The following is a 17,813-nucleotide window of genomic DNA, read 5'->3' on the forward strand; positions in this document are numbered from 1 at the left end:
AGAGAGGGAGCTTGACAAGTGTCTGATTCTCATGACTCTGGTGACGAGAGTTTCTGGAGTAGGATATATGAAATAGGGAAGTGATTATATCCTCAGTTTAAAAATACAATAGAAGACTATTTTCCTGTCTTCTACAAAAATAAGGCTAATGTCAAGGGTTTGGGCCAAAACCAAAGTTACTGTATCAGCAGGAAATTATCTGAAAGCATATGTGCATTCCTGACTGGTGTTTCTCTGGGATACTAAACTCTTGGAGCTAGCCAGGTAGTAAAGAACAAACCCAAGAACTAAACCCTGGTTTACTACTTGAGTTCAAATAAGCCATTTGATGGCTTCTCTGAATGATCTAAGAAGCCATTAAGCTCAGGTAATTTACTTCTGAATAAAAAGGAACAGTGAAAAGGTTTAAGTAAAATAAGAGGGAAAGGGAGAGGGAAAGAGCAGAATGAAAAGGGGGTTTGAAGGTTTGATAGCATAAAACAGAACCCTAGATGCCCATGGGGACTGCAATAACACGGCTTTATGAGGAAAAACTTCTTTACTTTGATGACAGAGCCCTGGAACAGGCTACCCAGAGAGGCTGTGGAGTCTCCTTCTCTGGAGATACTCAAAATCCACCTGGACATGTTCCTGTGCAACCTGCTTGAGGTGAATCTGCTTTAGCAGTGGGTTGGACTAGATGATCTCCAGCGGTCCCTTCCAACCCCAAACATTCTGTAATTCTATGATTTTCCTGAGGATCTGGAAATTTCCAAGGAAGATTGGAAGACCAATGAAACTGGTAAACTGCAAAATGTGACTGAGAAATCCTGGAGAAGAAAAGCTTAGCAAAAGAAAGATGTAACTTGAATTACAGCAAGAAGAAATGTTAGGTGAATGAATGCAAGTAATTTGGGAGAAGGAGACTTGATGGCTGATAATGTGATTTGTATTAGAATCCATGGAGTAAGATCCTTCCATAAGGGCCATTCTGGAGAAGCACAGGAACAGATCTGGCTAAAGCCTGCTGGGGCTGGGGCTGGGGCTGAAGCTGGGGCAGAAATGAGTAGGTGCTTATATGGCTGGGAGATTCTGTGAAGAGATAGGACTACATGGTATGGAGAGCTCATGATTTTCTCAGATTTTTAGACAAATTACTCCAGTAATTCTTGCAGTAGTAACCACCAGACCTGATAGTAACACATCAAACTTTCTGTATTCAGTTACTTTTTAATAGGCTTTAAAAAAAAAAGATTCTGTATTTATCCCATAGTATTATTGTTGCCATCCTCTGCTTCTATCCCTATAAACCCGCTATATCCCTGCTTATGAGACACAGCAGTCTTCTAGTTTTATCATTTATGGATTCTCCACTGGCATCACATGTTACCTTAACCATAAGTCATAGATGTTACAGGATGTCTTTAGCAGATGTTAAAAGTGTCTATATCTGCATGTTTATTCACACAATGGAATGGTTTAAACAGGGGGGGAGAGAAATAATTTTTTAAAGTTAACTCTGTTAACAATGATGGAAGGTAACAGGAAAGTAATAACACTGTGTTCAGTTGATATTTAATTATTTTTTACAGTTTAAGTAATAACATAAGCTATAAGATCTGAATAAATGAACAAGGCAGTATGAAAATGAAAAAGTACTCTACTTCAAAAGCAATAAAATATAAGGGTCTGACTCTATACAAAGCTCCAAGACCATCATATTATGCAAATCCCCCAAATCAATTTGGCAAATGTAGTTCCCACTGCATGCAAATTAAGGAAATTTTTGTTGGCCTCTGCCCTGAATTTGAAATCAAATAAAATTAAACCCCTATTAACAATGCCTTAGGGTAAAGTACTCACATTTTTAATTTCTGCTGACATAAGTATCTGTCTTAGGGTCCTGTTTCAAAACTACTCTCAGCTTATTCAGAGTTGTAAATCAAATCCATGAGTCTTTAAAAGCTTATTGAATGACACAATCAGTGAATCAAAAATCTCATTAGGTAACCAGACAGAAGAAATTATTGGAGACAGAGCCTTTCTTGCATAGATGTTGACATAAAACTCATGCAGAAATCAGTCACATGGTCCTGTGATTAAAACTGAAAAGCCACTCAGTCCATTTCGTTAGTATAGAAAATTACCCGAGTGTTAGAAAAGCAGCTAGCACAGTGTAAGTAAGCTCCATTTATGATATAATACAAGAGAGATGTCAAAGAATGCTTCATTTCAAAGACACAATCTGGTGATGCATGTAAAGCTAGTAGAGGAAGAAACATCAATTCTTTGTACTGACTTTAGACTTTAACATAACTCTCTCAATCCTAGCTATGAGTCACCTGTAGAACCCTGTAGCTTTTGATTTTGGAAACATGCATACATGTGATGTTAACTGGGTGAAACTATAACAGCTGCAAGCAACAGTCTGCAGTGATGTGCATTTCTCCTGCATAAAGCCCATTGGGTTTTGCTGCTAATAAGATATGAAGGAAATGTTTTGCCTTCTTCACCATCCCCTAAATCCTACCCTACCAGCAACCTACAGCTGAGTTATTTCTTTACAGCACCTCCATTGAGGTTTTAACATTTGAAAATTCAGACATGGGGTGAGCCTCAAATGACTTAGCAATTGAGTAGAACATTAGAGTGGGCATGATGGTCTCAACAAGTGGTATATGGAGGTGAAACAGCTTTTCTGAAGCAATGAGTTCTTGTATCGTATGCAAGTAGTATAATGGGCAGGGCTTTACCATACTAAGAAGTTGGAATATACAAGGGAAGTCACTTGAGATGACTGCAATGTACTGTGGCAATGACTCCAGACAAACACACTAAAATGGATTGGAAGGTTAGGAGGAATTAAAAATTACAAAGCTGAGTATCCAGGCAAAATATTTGTTGGACTGAGTGACCAGTGTCCTTTCTGAGGTTTCCACTGTTAATGGATGTTAGATCTTCATAAATGTATGAAAACACATAGACCAGAAATAAGTCTGGAGAGAGCACTATAGCAGAAGGTAAAGGGTAAATTTGTTGGTGTCTACTGAAAAATCTCTAAGTGTTTTGTTATCATCTCAGGCCCATATATTTGATCAGTATGTAAATAAGGTATCCAAAGATTATTCATAAATAAATAAGTCTGACCTTTTTGGAAGAAGAAAGACCAAAGGATTATAACAGCGGAGAGGATAAATTCACTGGTATCCTTTCCAGCCTTTTATGGACTTTTTTACAATAGAATGTGTTGTCGTGTAAGTGATCTGTGTTTAAGTGTTTGAGTTTACAGCTGAGTGGAAAGGCTGGAACGGATTCAGCAGTTCTGCCCAAGAGGGTAATATGTTCCACACGATTGCCAATGCAGGTCTGGAGAATCGCCAGTGGATCTACAACCATCCACCAAACATGAGCAAAAAGCAGCAGGGAGCTAGCAAAACTCTCCAGCTTATTAGGTACTTCTGGCTTCATGAAGAGCCTTGCAGCTTCCAGCTCACTGTTTCTTTCTATAAAGATGAACTACCTCTATCTATAGTGACCCTGATGATACATGTTTGGAAAGGTAACCAGAACTACAACAGTCTGGTGCTGAAATGCAGCCCTTTTCCGGAGTGTTTTAGTATGCAGTAGCTGTCAAAAGCATTACTGTTAATAGACTCATTTTCTCAGATATAGGTTATTTCCCTTCCTCTTAGCTATGATTAAACTTAGTATTTGTTCTTCTAACTGGTTTACTATTGAAAACTTGCAGCAGTGACCACCAACACGTGACCACTTTGTTCCCCTTCCCCACACAGCCTGTATAAAAGGCACATAGGAAGTCACACCAAGACTGTGAGGAATGGCTGCTGTTGCTCTCACACCCTCAGCTGCATTTTCAACAGTTAGCTAAGACAACTGATGGATTGAGAAAGTAGAGGGACAGGTGGTTTTGGCAAGACATCAGCTCCCACTTCACTCATTAATACAGGACAAGTTCAACAAACCAGAACTCTGACATAGAGGGAGTACGTTGACCCAAACTGGCTCAGGAACTGAGTTTTGTTGCTGTTCTCATTATTTTAGGTTGACAGGCATCTTTCCTTTACTCAAAGTTGTACAATATGTAGTGCTTCCTTTTAGTGCCTCATCTCCTTCTTCCATAAGAAATTCTGACAAGTAACACTTCATCTTATCCACAGTGGCTGGAGAAAGACAGATTGAAATCATAAACCTCTAAAAAGATGAAAAGATAAAACATGTACATGTCCTGGCTTTCAAGTCATTTTGCTGAAGTACTCTTTTTACTATTATTATCTTATGACTGAAATGAGTTCTGACGTGCTGACATGAGCAATGTTATGCAGTTCTGTAACATCAGATATGAAGGCATCTCCTAGATTTGGGGAAGGGTACATCTACATCCAGATATTATACCTCAGGTCAGCCTCCACTGCCCCAGTAATAAATGCAGACTGCACAGCAGTGTAAACCACTTGCATCTCTTTACCTATATAATTTCTTTCTCCTTGTGAATCTTTCTGCATCAACAACTTGTATAAGACTATCTCTTTGAAGAACAAGAAATAAAGGGTGGAGGGGGGACACACACAAAAAAACCCTCAAACCAAAGTTTCTCCTATATTGTAGCAAGGACTGTTCTCAGCTGCAAAGTAATATTTGGAATTCCCAGCCAGGGTTTGAGGACACTTCCAGATTCCACAGATAATATTTAAGACTCTAGTATCTTGAGGGGGTTTGGGTTATACTAACTTCACTGTAAGTAGGGCTCAGTATTAATTTTTGTTTGTCCCTGGAGAGCCTTCACAGCATCCAGCATTAGGTGCCTAACACACACCACTCTGTGGCAGGTCCTGTATTTCTTTAACTTTAGAGGGTACACAGAAAACCAGTCTACCTGTTTCCTATGGAGGAGGTCCAGCCTGCCTAAACTGCACTGTGTTAGCCATTAAGTGAAATAATTTCCCTAAGATTGCCTGAACGGCATATTCAACGAAGCTGGTGCCTTTGAAGATCATTAGAAAGAGCTCTTCTTTCTTAAATTCAAGCTTCTAAATCAAGGTGGAGCCAACTCCCACCTCTCAAATTTCCAATTATATTTGTTTACCGAAAAGCATGTTTGTCTTGTTCTGGAAAACTTGTCCTAGTACCCTTGCCTGAAGAGAATCAGCAAACTTTTCATTATTGTTTGCGTACATGTGCATTTATTGAGCAGAAATGCATCACATGAAGTGCTCTATGGCCTCAGAACAGCAGTTCTAGCTTTACTTTCCAAGGAAATGAGTCTAGGAGCTCGGTGTTGACAATCATTCCCAAGAAACAACCCCACAGCATCTTTTCAGGTGCTTTTCGTGTGTAAAGTATAGATAGTTACAGTAAGGACCAGGCAGAAATGCTCACCTTGCTAGCTGGCACTCACTGAGGGCAGAGTAGTAGGACTAGCTAAGGCATTTTCTAACATAAGAATATACACTCCAGCCACTCTGTCATCTGAGAAGTTGCTGTTGGTGTACTGATGTATGAACGATTATATGCTGTAGCCTCATATGGAAGCTTGTAGAAGCCAAGCCACTATTATGTATTGGATTACTTCCTCTGAAGCTGAAGTGTCCATGAGGAAGGGACAACTCTGCCTTCACTTTTGCCTTATGAAAATAAAGGTTGTGTTAACATGGGCATATGGAAAGAATTGAGCTCAGAATTTTCACTCACTGTAATTTGAAACAGCTTACAAAAAGCAGAGTAATATAAAGCCTAGTTGCAATACTCCTAACTACATGGTTGTACCTGTTTTCATGCCCTTGGCCATGTCTCACTCTGTTCTGTACAAAGACAGGCAGCAATTTTCTGCTAAACTTCAGTGTCTGATGACCTAAGATACATATCACTGCATATTTTCTGGAGATTTTTACTTCAGTCTTCCTTGTTTTTCAAAGGAAACCAGAATAAAAAATATATCCTGAGTTTCTTTATTTGAAAAAGTAGACACCAATATCAGTAAACAAACTTCTACAATTTTTTGAGTACATTTGAATGAACCACTGAGACAGGGAAGGCTGTGAGCAATTCCATCCATAGCCCAATTTATAACATCAACCATAAATGATGCCTTTCATTCTAAAGCATGTATGAATACTGGATCAAGAGTAGCCCTTGCAACTCTTACCACAAAGCACATATTTAAAATGCAATTTCACAAAAACTACCATAAGTGGAATTCCATTTTTTTCCCCATCATTATTTCTCCATCAAAAGTGACCTGTTTAGAAGCAAAACACTTTTCTCAACCTACCAAGCCACTGCCACCCGGCAGAGAATCACCCGTAAGCTGCAGCAAGGGTATTCTCCTTGCCTTCAGGGATGTCTCTCAGGCTTATTGCAGTCAGCAGTTTTTTTGGAGATGCAAGCTAATGGAACATAAAATATAAGGACACTTTTTTTATCACTATAAAAATATTATTCTAAATACCCACAGGAGTTCTGAGTTGTTAAATAAGATAAAGGCGCTTTTACGTAATCACTAACCAGAGAAAAACTACAAAAGTGCCTCAAGCACTCATCTAACAGGGTCTTTGGGGTACAAGGGCCTTTTAACACTTCCCTTAAGCTTAGAAGATGAAAAACACTGCAGATTCAAGAAGCAAATTTGCTGCCCTGCTGTGGTTATCACAATAGTATCTGAGCTTTGGAAACCAGTAACAGATTTATTCTGATAATACCTATGTGTTGTTTGGAGAGCCGAGGACAAGAGAGGTGAAGTGCATTGCTCAGAGCACAAACGAAGAGCGTGATGAAGGTTAGAGCTGAACGCAGCCCACAGCTGAACGCAGCCCACCCAAGGCCTCTGCCAGTGCTTCAGCTACAGGATTGCTCTTTCTCTTCAAGTGCTCAGTGCTCACATTCTCATCTCTCCCTTGTGGTACATTAACATCACTTTTTCATGGAATAATGACAAATGCAAACTATTTTTAAAACTGTATTGGCCTTCCAGTGCCTTCTGGCTCACACCATGCGCCTTTGTGGTTAGGGCACTCTCGCCAGAGAGGAGTGCGAGATCTGGACATGCCCCCACTCTGCCCTCATTTGCTCTCAGTTTCTCTGCTCTCACCAAGTTTCTTTCCTCCTCCTCCTCTTTCTCATAGTCAAACTTTCTGTATTCTCTCATTTTAGAGCCTTTTAGATAAAATAACCTTCTGGTTTTCTGTATACTAAATACTCTTTTATTTACAGCAGTGTTACTATGAAAAACTACCTTTAGCTCTACAGCTGCTGGTGTCTAATCTATTTAAAGATCCAAGAAAAAAGAAATTTACTTTTTTCCTTTCTGTATCATAGTCCACTGGCTGTAGAGTTCTCTGTCCAAATCAGAGCCTTATAGAATTAAATAATTGCTGTGCAATGAGTCCTGTATGACTATAAAACGTGCAACAAGACAACAAGCAAGAATCTAGAATCAAAAAGGGCCTGAGCTAAACTAGTGAGTCCTAACCAGATGTGCTTTCACAGGGGTGAATATGTGGTAAAATGACACTTTTTCAATGCAGACTGATGATATCTGGACACAGACTTTGGGAAAAAATAAAGCATCAGCATTGCCAGGGCAAAATTCTGCCACTAAATCGAAGTTACAATGCACAGATACCAAACTCATTTAGTAATGCCTCTGCAAGTGAAACTTGACTATTCGTTTTCATTAAATGTCCTCCTTAATCGTATTCCTCTCTGCTAATTCTCTTTTCTTCAAAGAAGTCACCATGTTTGGAGTAGAAGTGAGTTTCAAATCTGTAGGGGCTGGCTCAGATGAAAAATGCTCGGTTGAGCTCACCCGCCTGGCTCTGCAGAAGAAGTTGCAGCCTCGGAGAGGCCGAGGTGCCCTTGCCCCGTGCTGGGGAGCTCCCTCCCACCGCCGGTGCTCCCGACATCCCACAGCCAGTTTACCCGTTATTCCAGGGAATGCCCGCTGCAGACTGTATACCATAGACTTCTATCATGGGATTGAATGACTGCTGGAGAATGAGCTGGGGAGCCATGGTCACCCCCTGGCACCTGTGCCAACTCTGAGCACCAGAGGTCCCCTGCAGGGCCTGACCGAAGGTCTCTGCAGCCCATATTGGGGCTCTGGCGGTGGCAACAGGAGATGCTGCTTGGGGAGGGCTCCTAGCCTGACCTTTTTCTGAAGTCTCTGTTTTGTACTCCACCGTCATCCACAATTGCTGTATTAGGGCATGTTAGAGGGTACAAACCTCCTGAGTCCTTTTAGTATCCATTTATGTACCTGTTGCCCATAAGTCATTCTAGGAAACCCCTTTTTGTCCCTGTAAATACTGTCACCTCCTGGCAACAAGCTGCACAAGTTTCTTACCTTCTGTGTAAAGTCTGTGCCCCTTGTATTGCAGGATTTGGGTGAAGTATTGTCCTGCATTCCACTCATTTACCAACTTTGTAATTTTATATAACCTGAACACACAGCCCTGTCAGCCCCTCTCTCCCAGCTGAGTGAGCAACCCTAGCATTTTTGGTCTCTAAGAGACTGGTGAATACCAAACAAATACCAGAAAAGCTCGCCAAGCTGCTCATCATTTATCAGCAGTCCTGGCACACTGGAGAGGTCCCAGCAGGCTGGAGGTCAGCCAATGTGACACCCATCTACAAGAAGGGCTGGAAGGAGGATCTGGGGAACTACAGGCCAAGGTGATGGAGCAGGTTATCCTGAGTGCCACCACGTGGCACGTGTGGGACAACTGGGGGGTCAGGCCCAGCCAGCCTGGGTGTATGAAAGGCAGGTCCTGTCTGACAAACCTGATCATCTACAAAAAGATGACCTGCCGAGTGGATGAGGGAAAGGCTGTGGATGTTTTCTACCTGAACCTTAGTAAAGCCTTTGACACCATCTCCCACAGCGTTCTCCTGGAGACACTGGCTGCTCATGCTTGGACGGGTATACTCTACACTGGGTAAAAAAGCTGGCTGGATGGCTGAGCCCAAAGTGTGGTAGAAAGGCTCTGCAGAGGGATCCAGACAGGCTGGATCAATGAGCCTAGGCCAATTGGACCAAGTTCAGCAATGAGAAGCTGAGGGCTTTATGATTTTAAAGATCTTTTCCAAACTAAATGGTTCTATGATTCTACTATTCTATGATTCTAAAACTGGTCTCAGCGCCAAGGCCTAGATAATCAGAATAGTGACTTTTCCCCACTCTGAACAGTGACTTACATCCTACCCTTCGCTTCCCAGCCTTTATCAGCTTTCAGTTCATAAAAGAAACTTGATCTTCAAGTCCCCTGACAACTTAGGTGGCTTTTCTGAAATTCCAGTTATGTTATGTCCTCTGGTTCCCCTTTATACACTTGCACATTTGCACCATTACACAGCAGATTAGCAAAGCAGGTGTTCCTGAATCAGAAGATGCTTAGTCATGTACTCAGAGATCTTCTTTATTGTAGACACTGTCATCTTACCAGGGATGAAAATCTTATCCATCAGTTTGCAGTTTCCATGATCCACTGTTTGTAGGTCAGAAGAGGAAAGAATCAAGCACACTAACACAAAACCACAGCAAATATGGACTAACAGAGTAGTTCGCCACATACTTCTGCCATGGAGCTGCCTCGTTGCTGCCTCAAGCCTTGCACAGCTCTTTGCATCTCCACTGTATCAGTACAAGGTGTAACTGGAGAGTTCTTATCTAGGGACACTGCAAAACTTCTTGCACAGCTGCAAAAAGTAAAGCACTTCCACACCCTGCCTGCTCTTTTAAAACAATTTGGTGAGACAGCTAGAATTTGGAGGGTTGTGGGGTTTTTATGACAACTTCTGAGTATTTTGCTAAAGTGGAAAGGGGGACAGGAGTCTGCAGGAGTCCTGCAGTGTGCAGCACTGTTCATGCACTCTGCACCAGTGACCCACCACCTCGCCCTGTGCCTAGGGGAAAACCCACATAGTCTGTGGCATCCATTTCCATTTGTAAACCTGTTGACGCAGAAGGCTCGGACACCACTTACACGACCAATGTGATCAGGTTAGTGCCACTTTATTAAAAGACAGCAATTCATACTCTCAGCAAAAGATACACATGCTACGCAGGCTTTGTTATGTAAAAAGAGAGGTTAAAACTACTCGTTTACACGCTTCCACCTCCCTTATGATTGGTCCCGGTGTGGTGCCCACACGCTGCTCCCCCCTTGTGCAGGCATCCTGGTTTTTCTCATCTTTCTGTCCAACTCTCTTACCTCTCTGTGAATACACAGTTTCTTTATCTCCCTTGGCCTTGCATATGTCCTTCACAACACCTGCAGCTTGTTAGGGCTGCGGCCTCTTATTACAACCAAGTTATTTGGTCTGGATTGCTCATAACATGCACGTTTTCTTCCAGCCACTCCACATAAACCAAAGGATACAACAATGCTTACTTAAGCTTGCAGGACTTACAAATTCTATTTAGAACTGTTAACAGCAAACCTTGACTTTTTTTTTTTTTTTTTTGGTTCTTGAAAATATTACGAGGCCCAGTTTTTTACCTAGCATCATGAAATATTTTGGAACAAATATTCTGTATGAATTACTACAGCTTGATTTACTTTCAAAGCCCCAACAATATCAGCCAGTGGCCAATTTGCCTCTGCATGAGGAAGCCTATTTCCTCACAAACATTTAAATGTTAGACATGAAACTTGCTTATGACGTGAGTGACATTTTGCATAGTTGTTCTGTATCTTATAGAAAGGCTACTTATAGAAGACTCCTGCTTCTTCCCTCCATTAAGTGAATGTCAGCCTTAGGCTGAGAACAAGGTGTAGTGATAACACATCTCTTCATGCTGTAACACTTTTCATCTCAGGAGAAAAACATCAGAGCCACTGGTGTATTAGCCACCATTTGCAGGCAGATTCCCCTGATACTCTTTTCCAGTCATCAAGTTCAAGAAGCAGCCTTGCTGAAACCGGTATCTAGCCTGAAATCTGTTGATAGTGTTTATCAGCAGATATTTTTCATTCTGTTTTGATGTCATTAAAAGGATTTTTTTTCCTGCTGGCACATGCAATTCAAAACAGGGCTGCTGGCTACACCTGAGTACTTTTGACATCCCTGATGACATGCAGTGCTGCTTCTGCTCTAGTACCTGTCAGGCAAATATGTCTGTTTTGTCCTGTATCACACCTTGCCAACACTTGCTGGCTGGCTGGCCAATGTAATCATTTATAGCATTTTTATTTGCAGCAGTGCTAGCTGGTTTGGCTGCATCTGTCAATGCCTTGAAGGGTCGGGGTCTGGCATCAGCCCCTATTCTGCTTGGCTGGGTTTTTTCTGAATTGGGCAGCACTTGTGCTTAACTTTCACCACTCTCTCTCTTTCCACTGAAGGACTGCCAGAGAAACACAACCGGACAGCACTGCGAGCAATGTCCAGATGGCTTCATTGGTGACGTTGTCAGAGGAGTGCCCACGTTCTGCCAACCCTGCCCCTGCCCCCTGCCAGCACTTGCCAAGTATGTAAAGAGTCTTTGTTTCTCTTTGATTTGGGCTGGCTTTGGCGCTTTCTGAGCTGGGGTCAGCATCCCTTCCTGGATGCAAGAGACAAAGGCCACTGCCCTTGCTGACCAGTGGGAAATAAAAGGACTACCAGCTGCTCACATTTATAGTCACAGGAAACAGCATTTCATTTAGAAGGTGTAAAATACCCGTAAGTGCTCATATCAATTCTTACCAAGAGGGACAGGAAAATATCTGAGGAAATTCAAGGTCACACTCTGTTATGTAGGAGAGATTATTCAGCTGTCTGGTTACTGTTAAGAATCTCTTACAGACTAATAATTCCCAAGGAAGGTGGCATCAGGAATGTATGCGGTTGAGATAGACAGAAAGATCAATTAATGACCTCTGGTGGGTAAAACTAACCACAAAAAAGCATAGCCTGGCAGTCTCCTGAGTCAACAGCAGCTGGATCAGGTTAGTACAATAACAGTTAAAAGGAAAGGGCTGGAGGACCCTGTGACAGGTATGGTGCCTCTTCAGCTGATGCCCAGCTATCTTTGTGTAAGAAACTCTGAAGCCGAACAGAAAACCAAGACTAAGCCAAAGAGCTCCAGCTATTACGTTATCCGGTTTGTGCCTTCAGAAGAAACAAATAACTACAAACCTTGACCAGCTGTTAGAAACTGTTAGTAGCATGTCAGTAATGCAGCTGAAAGAAATTATCATCTTCTTCTTGCTTGAGGGCCATGTTTTGGGTGAGAGGCATCTATGCAAATCCCACTATAGAGCACAGAGATGATAGTAAATACTTGTCAACAGTTGAAGCTATTTTTTAGCAAGCTACATATCCCCCTGTGTTGTTTCCCATTCTGCTTTCAGCAGGGCTTCTCAGCAAAGGGGAATTTCCTCACTGTATTTGTTTGCCGTTGCTATAGGATTACTCATACGGCCTTAAGGTGGGATGAGTTGCATTTTGCTCAGCTGCTCAGTGGCACAGGCTCAAAATGGCAATAGAGCAAAATCACTCTGGCCAAACTCCCACAGATCACGTCTTGGCTTTTGCAGTGAGCTGCAGACATGCAAAGAGGACCGTGGGGTGGAGAACAGCTATTGCTGAAAAACTCCAGCTTTGCCTGGATTAAAGAGAAAATCCTCAAGAGACAGGGGAAGATCCTGGCTTTGCTCACATGTACAAAGGCTTAGGAGTAAGCAAACTCACAGGCAAAGCAAATCACTTCCTTCAATTTCAGTAGCGGTTGTAAGGCCAGAAACAGTGGAAATACAACAGTCAGAAGCAGTGCTTTTTCCTTAGCAAAGTGATTTTTTTTTAACCTGTTGGGCACAGAGCAGCCACTTTGGTGTAAGGAGCTGTCCTCTCAACCACAACCTGGGCTGCACATGCCTGAGGCACTACCACACAAGACCCAGTCTCTACTAAGCATGGTCAACCAAGATCTAGTCTGTCCTCCCTAGATTTTACAGAGCATGGCTGGGTCTGCCTTCACCCAGCCCCCTTCCCTTTCCTGCAGCCCACGAGGCTCTGCAGCAGTGCCCTCCGACAGCAGGGAGCTGGCCAGCCTGCCAGCCCAGCACGGCTCAGTGTGGTGACACCAGCAGGACCCAAGCTACAGGCCATTATCTCTGCCACTGCTATGGGAGATGGGCACAGAGGCCAAGAAGTGTTCCTTGCCCCAAGATACTCCTTAGCCTTTCTGCCAGGGACATAACACCTCTCCTACTCCAGACCATTAGAGATAAGGAAGCCCTGAACCCAAAAGGACAGCAGCATGGGAGTGGGAAGGGAGAGCAAAAGTTGCAAGAAGACTGAATGCAGATGCTTCAACATTAGCAGCAATAGAGGAGTTGGACTGAATGATCCTTGTAGGCCCCTTCCAATTCAGGATATTCTTTGTTCTGTGACATGTCACCCCTTTAAGGCCCCCTCAGTAAAAAGCCGCTTCAATTTTTCAGGGTTTTCCCTCAGAAAAGTCCTGAATGCAATAGTTAAAGGAGTATCTGATCCCAATTTGCCTCATACACCTATTTAAATAACATGCTGAAATTGCCTGTTCAGCTTCCTGCATGAGAGAGACCTGACCACAGCAATAGCCTTCAGCTGGGGCTGGAACAGGCAAATAATAATGACTGAGCAACATTCAGCCTTGCTTAACTGAACTCGAAGAACAACTATTCTTTCTTATTTTTTCTATTTTTCTTCCATTAATCCTACTCCATTTATATTAAGGTAAAACAGTAACTCTACCAAAAAGCAGATAAGCATTAAAAACTTTAGATAAAGAACATCCAATCAATGTTATTTTGTACTCTGTTTTACTTTGGAAATAGTTAATTCGTAACAGTTAGACAAAGTGACCAAATCTGTAAACTGACAAGACTCATCAAGTACATTTTTTTTCTTAATATTCATCTGTGTGTCTCTAGATTTCCTGACCAGACTATCTTTGTATCTGCTATCCTGGGAACTTTTGAAATAATTTTTGGACATTACACATGAAGTAGAATGTCATCTCTTTGGAACATAAAAAGGAGGATGGAGATTGCTTCACAGTTCGGCAGATGTTACTTCTTTTCAAACCTGAGGGGATTTATATGAACTCTTTTCTCCCTAAAAGACCACAAATCCCCAAAAAACTTCAGGAAAGCTTCAGTCTTGTTTCATAACTTAAACCTACAATGTGTTTTTTTCTACTATGTGAAGGAATTAGCCTCTGTAAAAGAAAAGTAAGGCTGCCAAACTCTTATGATTTTCTCAATATGTTCTCATAAAAGCTTCACAGAAGCTAATTTGTGAATTCTGTGAGAACAATCCCATTTTATGTTCTCTCTGGTTATATGAAATGTTTTGAGACAGCCGAGATCCAGACAGATTTGTTTGACCCCGATTGTCCAACCAGCTCAGAAATGCTGGTGGGAACTGAAATTATGCAGGAATTATTGTCGCCTTTCAATGCTGTTCATTCCTGGAACAGGCAGTGTGAGGATCACGCTCTTTCCCATCACTACAAATCTTTTGTCCTATGTGGAAGGGATGCAACCTGGCCACAGTTGTCCAGCACTGTAGGACTCAGGACCTGCGTTTTTAACAACCATGGGCCTGCAGCTGGCAACTGCTGCCACTCACTACTCTGGTCGCATTCCAGTACTGGCAGGAATTTACTTACACATATTGCAAACTAATTGGAAACATCTTTAGGACTATCTTTTTTCTGCAAATGTATTTAATACATGTCCATCACTGTGTTTGCAGTGTATACAACTTGCACTTTCCACATCTGGCTGCTGCTGTTCCTTGGGTCTCATATTTAGTTAAACACTTGTTAAATCCTGAAAACGTCAGAAAGCAAAGGAATCCATGATTTAGAATCACAGCAGTGAAAATTACAGCCCAAGCCATTACTGCAATCAGTATCACTACCTGGCACGTTGGTCTCAGAAGAGGCCTCAGACTCTTTCCAGCTTACTCAGAGAGATGGTAGAGCAGCCTTGGTTACTGTAAATGAGGATGGCATCACTGAAGTAGTTTTCACCGCTCGTTACTTCCAGATTGGATTTGAGGAAAACTGTAGGATTTGTATAGGAAACTGCTGCACCCATTCCAGAATCTCAGTTCCTGAAGTGTTCCACTGCACTTAATAAGCAATATTTTACCCCTTAGAATATGAGACAGGAAGCAATTAGGTTCACATGACACACATTTATCCTAGGTCCCTTATCTCAAATGCGTGTATCAAAACTTGCAGGCATGTCTGATCTACGCTACAAGACAAGAACTTATATATATCTGTATTTATGTAGCTCTGTAGTGCTATATACTAATTAGTGTTTTCTAAACTAATTAAAAAGACTGAACAAGGGGTATAATGTGAATAATATAGAGAGCTTAAGCATACCTATTCAGCGATCAGTAACCAAGAGCCAGAGCTCACACTGACAGCAAACGTCCATAATGTAATAAAGAAATACTCCCAAGCATTTGCCATTGCCTGCTATTCTAACTATTCATTCTAATGACATTACAGCTTTGCAGTCTCCTGTTACAGAAAAAGTGGAAGCGTGCGCTGTGTCTGTAAGGAAAACTATGCAGGACCCAACTGTGAAAGGTAAGAAACTAGTAAGATGACTTACTGGTCAACAATACTGAAGTCCAGAAGTCTTTCAGGGAATCTTCCCATACGGGGGAGAAATCTTGTGCATGTGTTTTCATCAGGTTGAATCACGTCTGTTGAAGGATCCCATTCAGTTCCTATTCAAAACCATAAGAACTTGCTAAAACAGACATTTACATCTGATGTATTTTGATCAGCTCTTGCACTTTGTGTACCTTCATGTGGTGATCTTCCTAAAAGGAACACAATTTACAAAACAAAATACAAATCAGAAACAAGAGCTGAAGTGAAAAATAACCACCACATAGATGCCTCTTGCAATTCATCACTCTAAAATATATGGCAGGCTTCTACCAAATATGTTTTTTCAAAAGCAAAGAAAATCCATTATCTAATCAAATCCTTAATAAGCAGACACAGCTTTTTTAGTTAATTGTTAAATGTACTTCACAGACATAATTCAATAAAGTCAAGCAAACAACCATAGGTCAATGTAGCTTTTCAACTTTTCCTTAAGCCCATAATAAATTTCCAGTAAATATCCTCTAAATAACTATGTACATGAATAAATGGAGCTATACTGCAGAAATACAACTTGCTCTCCTGTCTTAGTTGCTATAAACACAGATGGATGATGTTTCAGTGAATGTCAGAGGCCTGATGATCATTCAGAAATTCTCCTTGAGCAGCCAGTAAACTAAAACAGCTCCTACACAAAGACGGAGGTGTATAGGATGGCTCAGACACTGACTTCCTGAACACCTCATTTTCTTTTTCCTTAAAGCCCCTGAAGTATTTAAGACTTCAGTCCACTGCCATTAATGGGCAAGTCTTGAATTCAAATGATACTTACAGTAACTATCAGAGAAGGGAGACAGGGGAGGCTTAAGATGCAAAGAGAAATCAATATGACAAAGGTGAGATGAAAAAAAAGTGTGAAGGCTTTTGCCCTTACAGATGATGCAAAAAAATCAGCATATTACCTCTGCATCACTAACATGGTGACAGCAATATGAAAGCCCTTTAGACAGATGGCACAAAAATAAAAAAAAAACACCCTTGTTTCCAGGCCTATGGCTGTATTCTTTTGTTCTTCCAAAATGTCAGATTTATAGACAAAGTATAATGCAGACAATTAAAAGGTCAGTGAGGTTTCTTAATGATTATTAAAATGTCAACCTAGACTACAAGCAATTGAAATCCTATGAAATGAGCAGCAGATGCATAGTAACAGCAGAAAATAGCATCAGCTTTGTCCTCTAATAGCCACTACCCAGCCTGACATGCTGCATCTATCTCAAGGAAGGCGAAGCTGTGTAGATGGGTTAGAAAAAGTTACAGAAAGAAATCAGCCTGTCATGGTCACTGTGTTAAGTCCTTGACTAACTGCTGGGTAAGTGGCAAGCAGTGACAAATGGGAATTTCCTTCTGGTGGGCTCCTGGTCCTACTCCCATTTGTGTCAGAAATGACGAAAAGCATTTCAAAGACTAATAAGAAATGCATTGCTTGTCCCTGTCTGCTTGCTAAAAAGCATGTCCCTGCCTCACATACACTGCTGCTGGGCACTGCCACCACTCCCTGCTCCCACTGGCAGCTACCATGCCATCAACATGCTGGCAGGAGAACTGGGGGATGCTAGTAAACTAGTAAAACTGAGTGAGATTGTCCCTGCCTCCCCCTGCAGCCCAAATAGCAGCTCATGTCCCCAGGGAGAGGAGGGCGGCATCCCGCTCACTGCTTTCCCTCCCAGCTCTCTGCAGTGGTTGGTGATGGGTGACACAGGGCAGCAGGCTGCAGGACAGCACAGGCAGCACACGGGACCTCCAGAGCAGTGGACCGGGAAGCAATCTGCTCCATTTCCTCTGGCATTTGTGTAGGAGGCTTGCTTGCGCTGCTCCAGGGGCTTGGCACGAACCTCTCCAGTTTATGTTTGCCAGCAAATGGTGTTGTGAAATCATGGAGGCCTTTGCTAGGAACTGAGAAAAAAAGCTTCCCAGTTCAAAATTTAGGAATGAATCATTTTGCTCCTGGACTTCAGCAATAAGGCATTAAGATGGTAGCGGATGAAATCCAGGTTTTGTTAATGCCCAAATGTTAAAAAAGATAACTGAACAAATGATACTTTAGTGTCCAAACTGAACAGATGAAAAAGGTTCTTTTGGCATTGCCAGGGAAGAGGAAGTTAACTTCTAACTCACCAATAATTACAGGAAGCAAACATGGCTGCAAAATGAAACA

General features: G+C 41.9%; 1 protein-coding gene across 1 annotated transcript in view; it reads left to right on the forward strand.

The window, feature by feature from the left end:
- Positions 1-17,813, forward strand: part of LAMA4 (laminin subunit alpha 4) — a 104,753-nt gene that overhangs the window by 24,457 nt on the left and 62,483 nt on the right. The window contains exons 3-4 of the mRNA XM_055713664.1: positions 11,337-11,461; positions 15,488-15,568. Coding sequence (XP_055569639.1) covers positions 11,337-11,461; positions 15,488-15,568 — 206 coding nt within the window. The remainder of the gene's footprint in view (positions 1-11,336; positions 11,462-15,487; positions 15,569-17,813) is intronic.

This window comes from Falco cherrug, chromosome 6 (genome assembly GCF_023634085.1).
Source record: "Falco cherrug isolate bFalChe1 chromosome 6, bFalChe1.pri, whole genome shotgun sequence".
Taxonomy (NCBI): Eukaryota; Metazoa; Chordata; class Aves; order Falconiformes; family Falconidae; genus Falco; species Falco cherrug.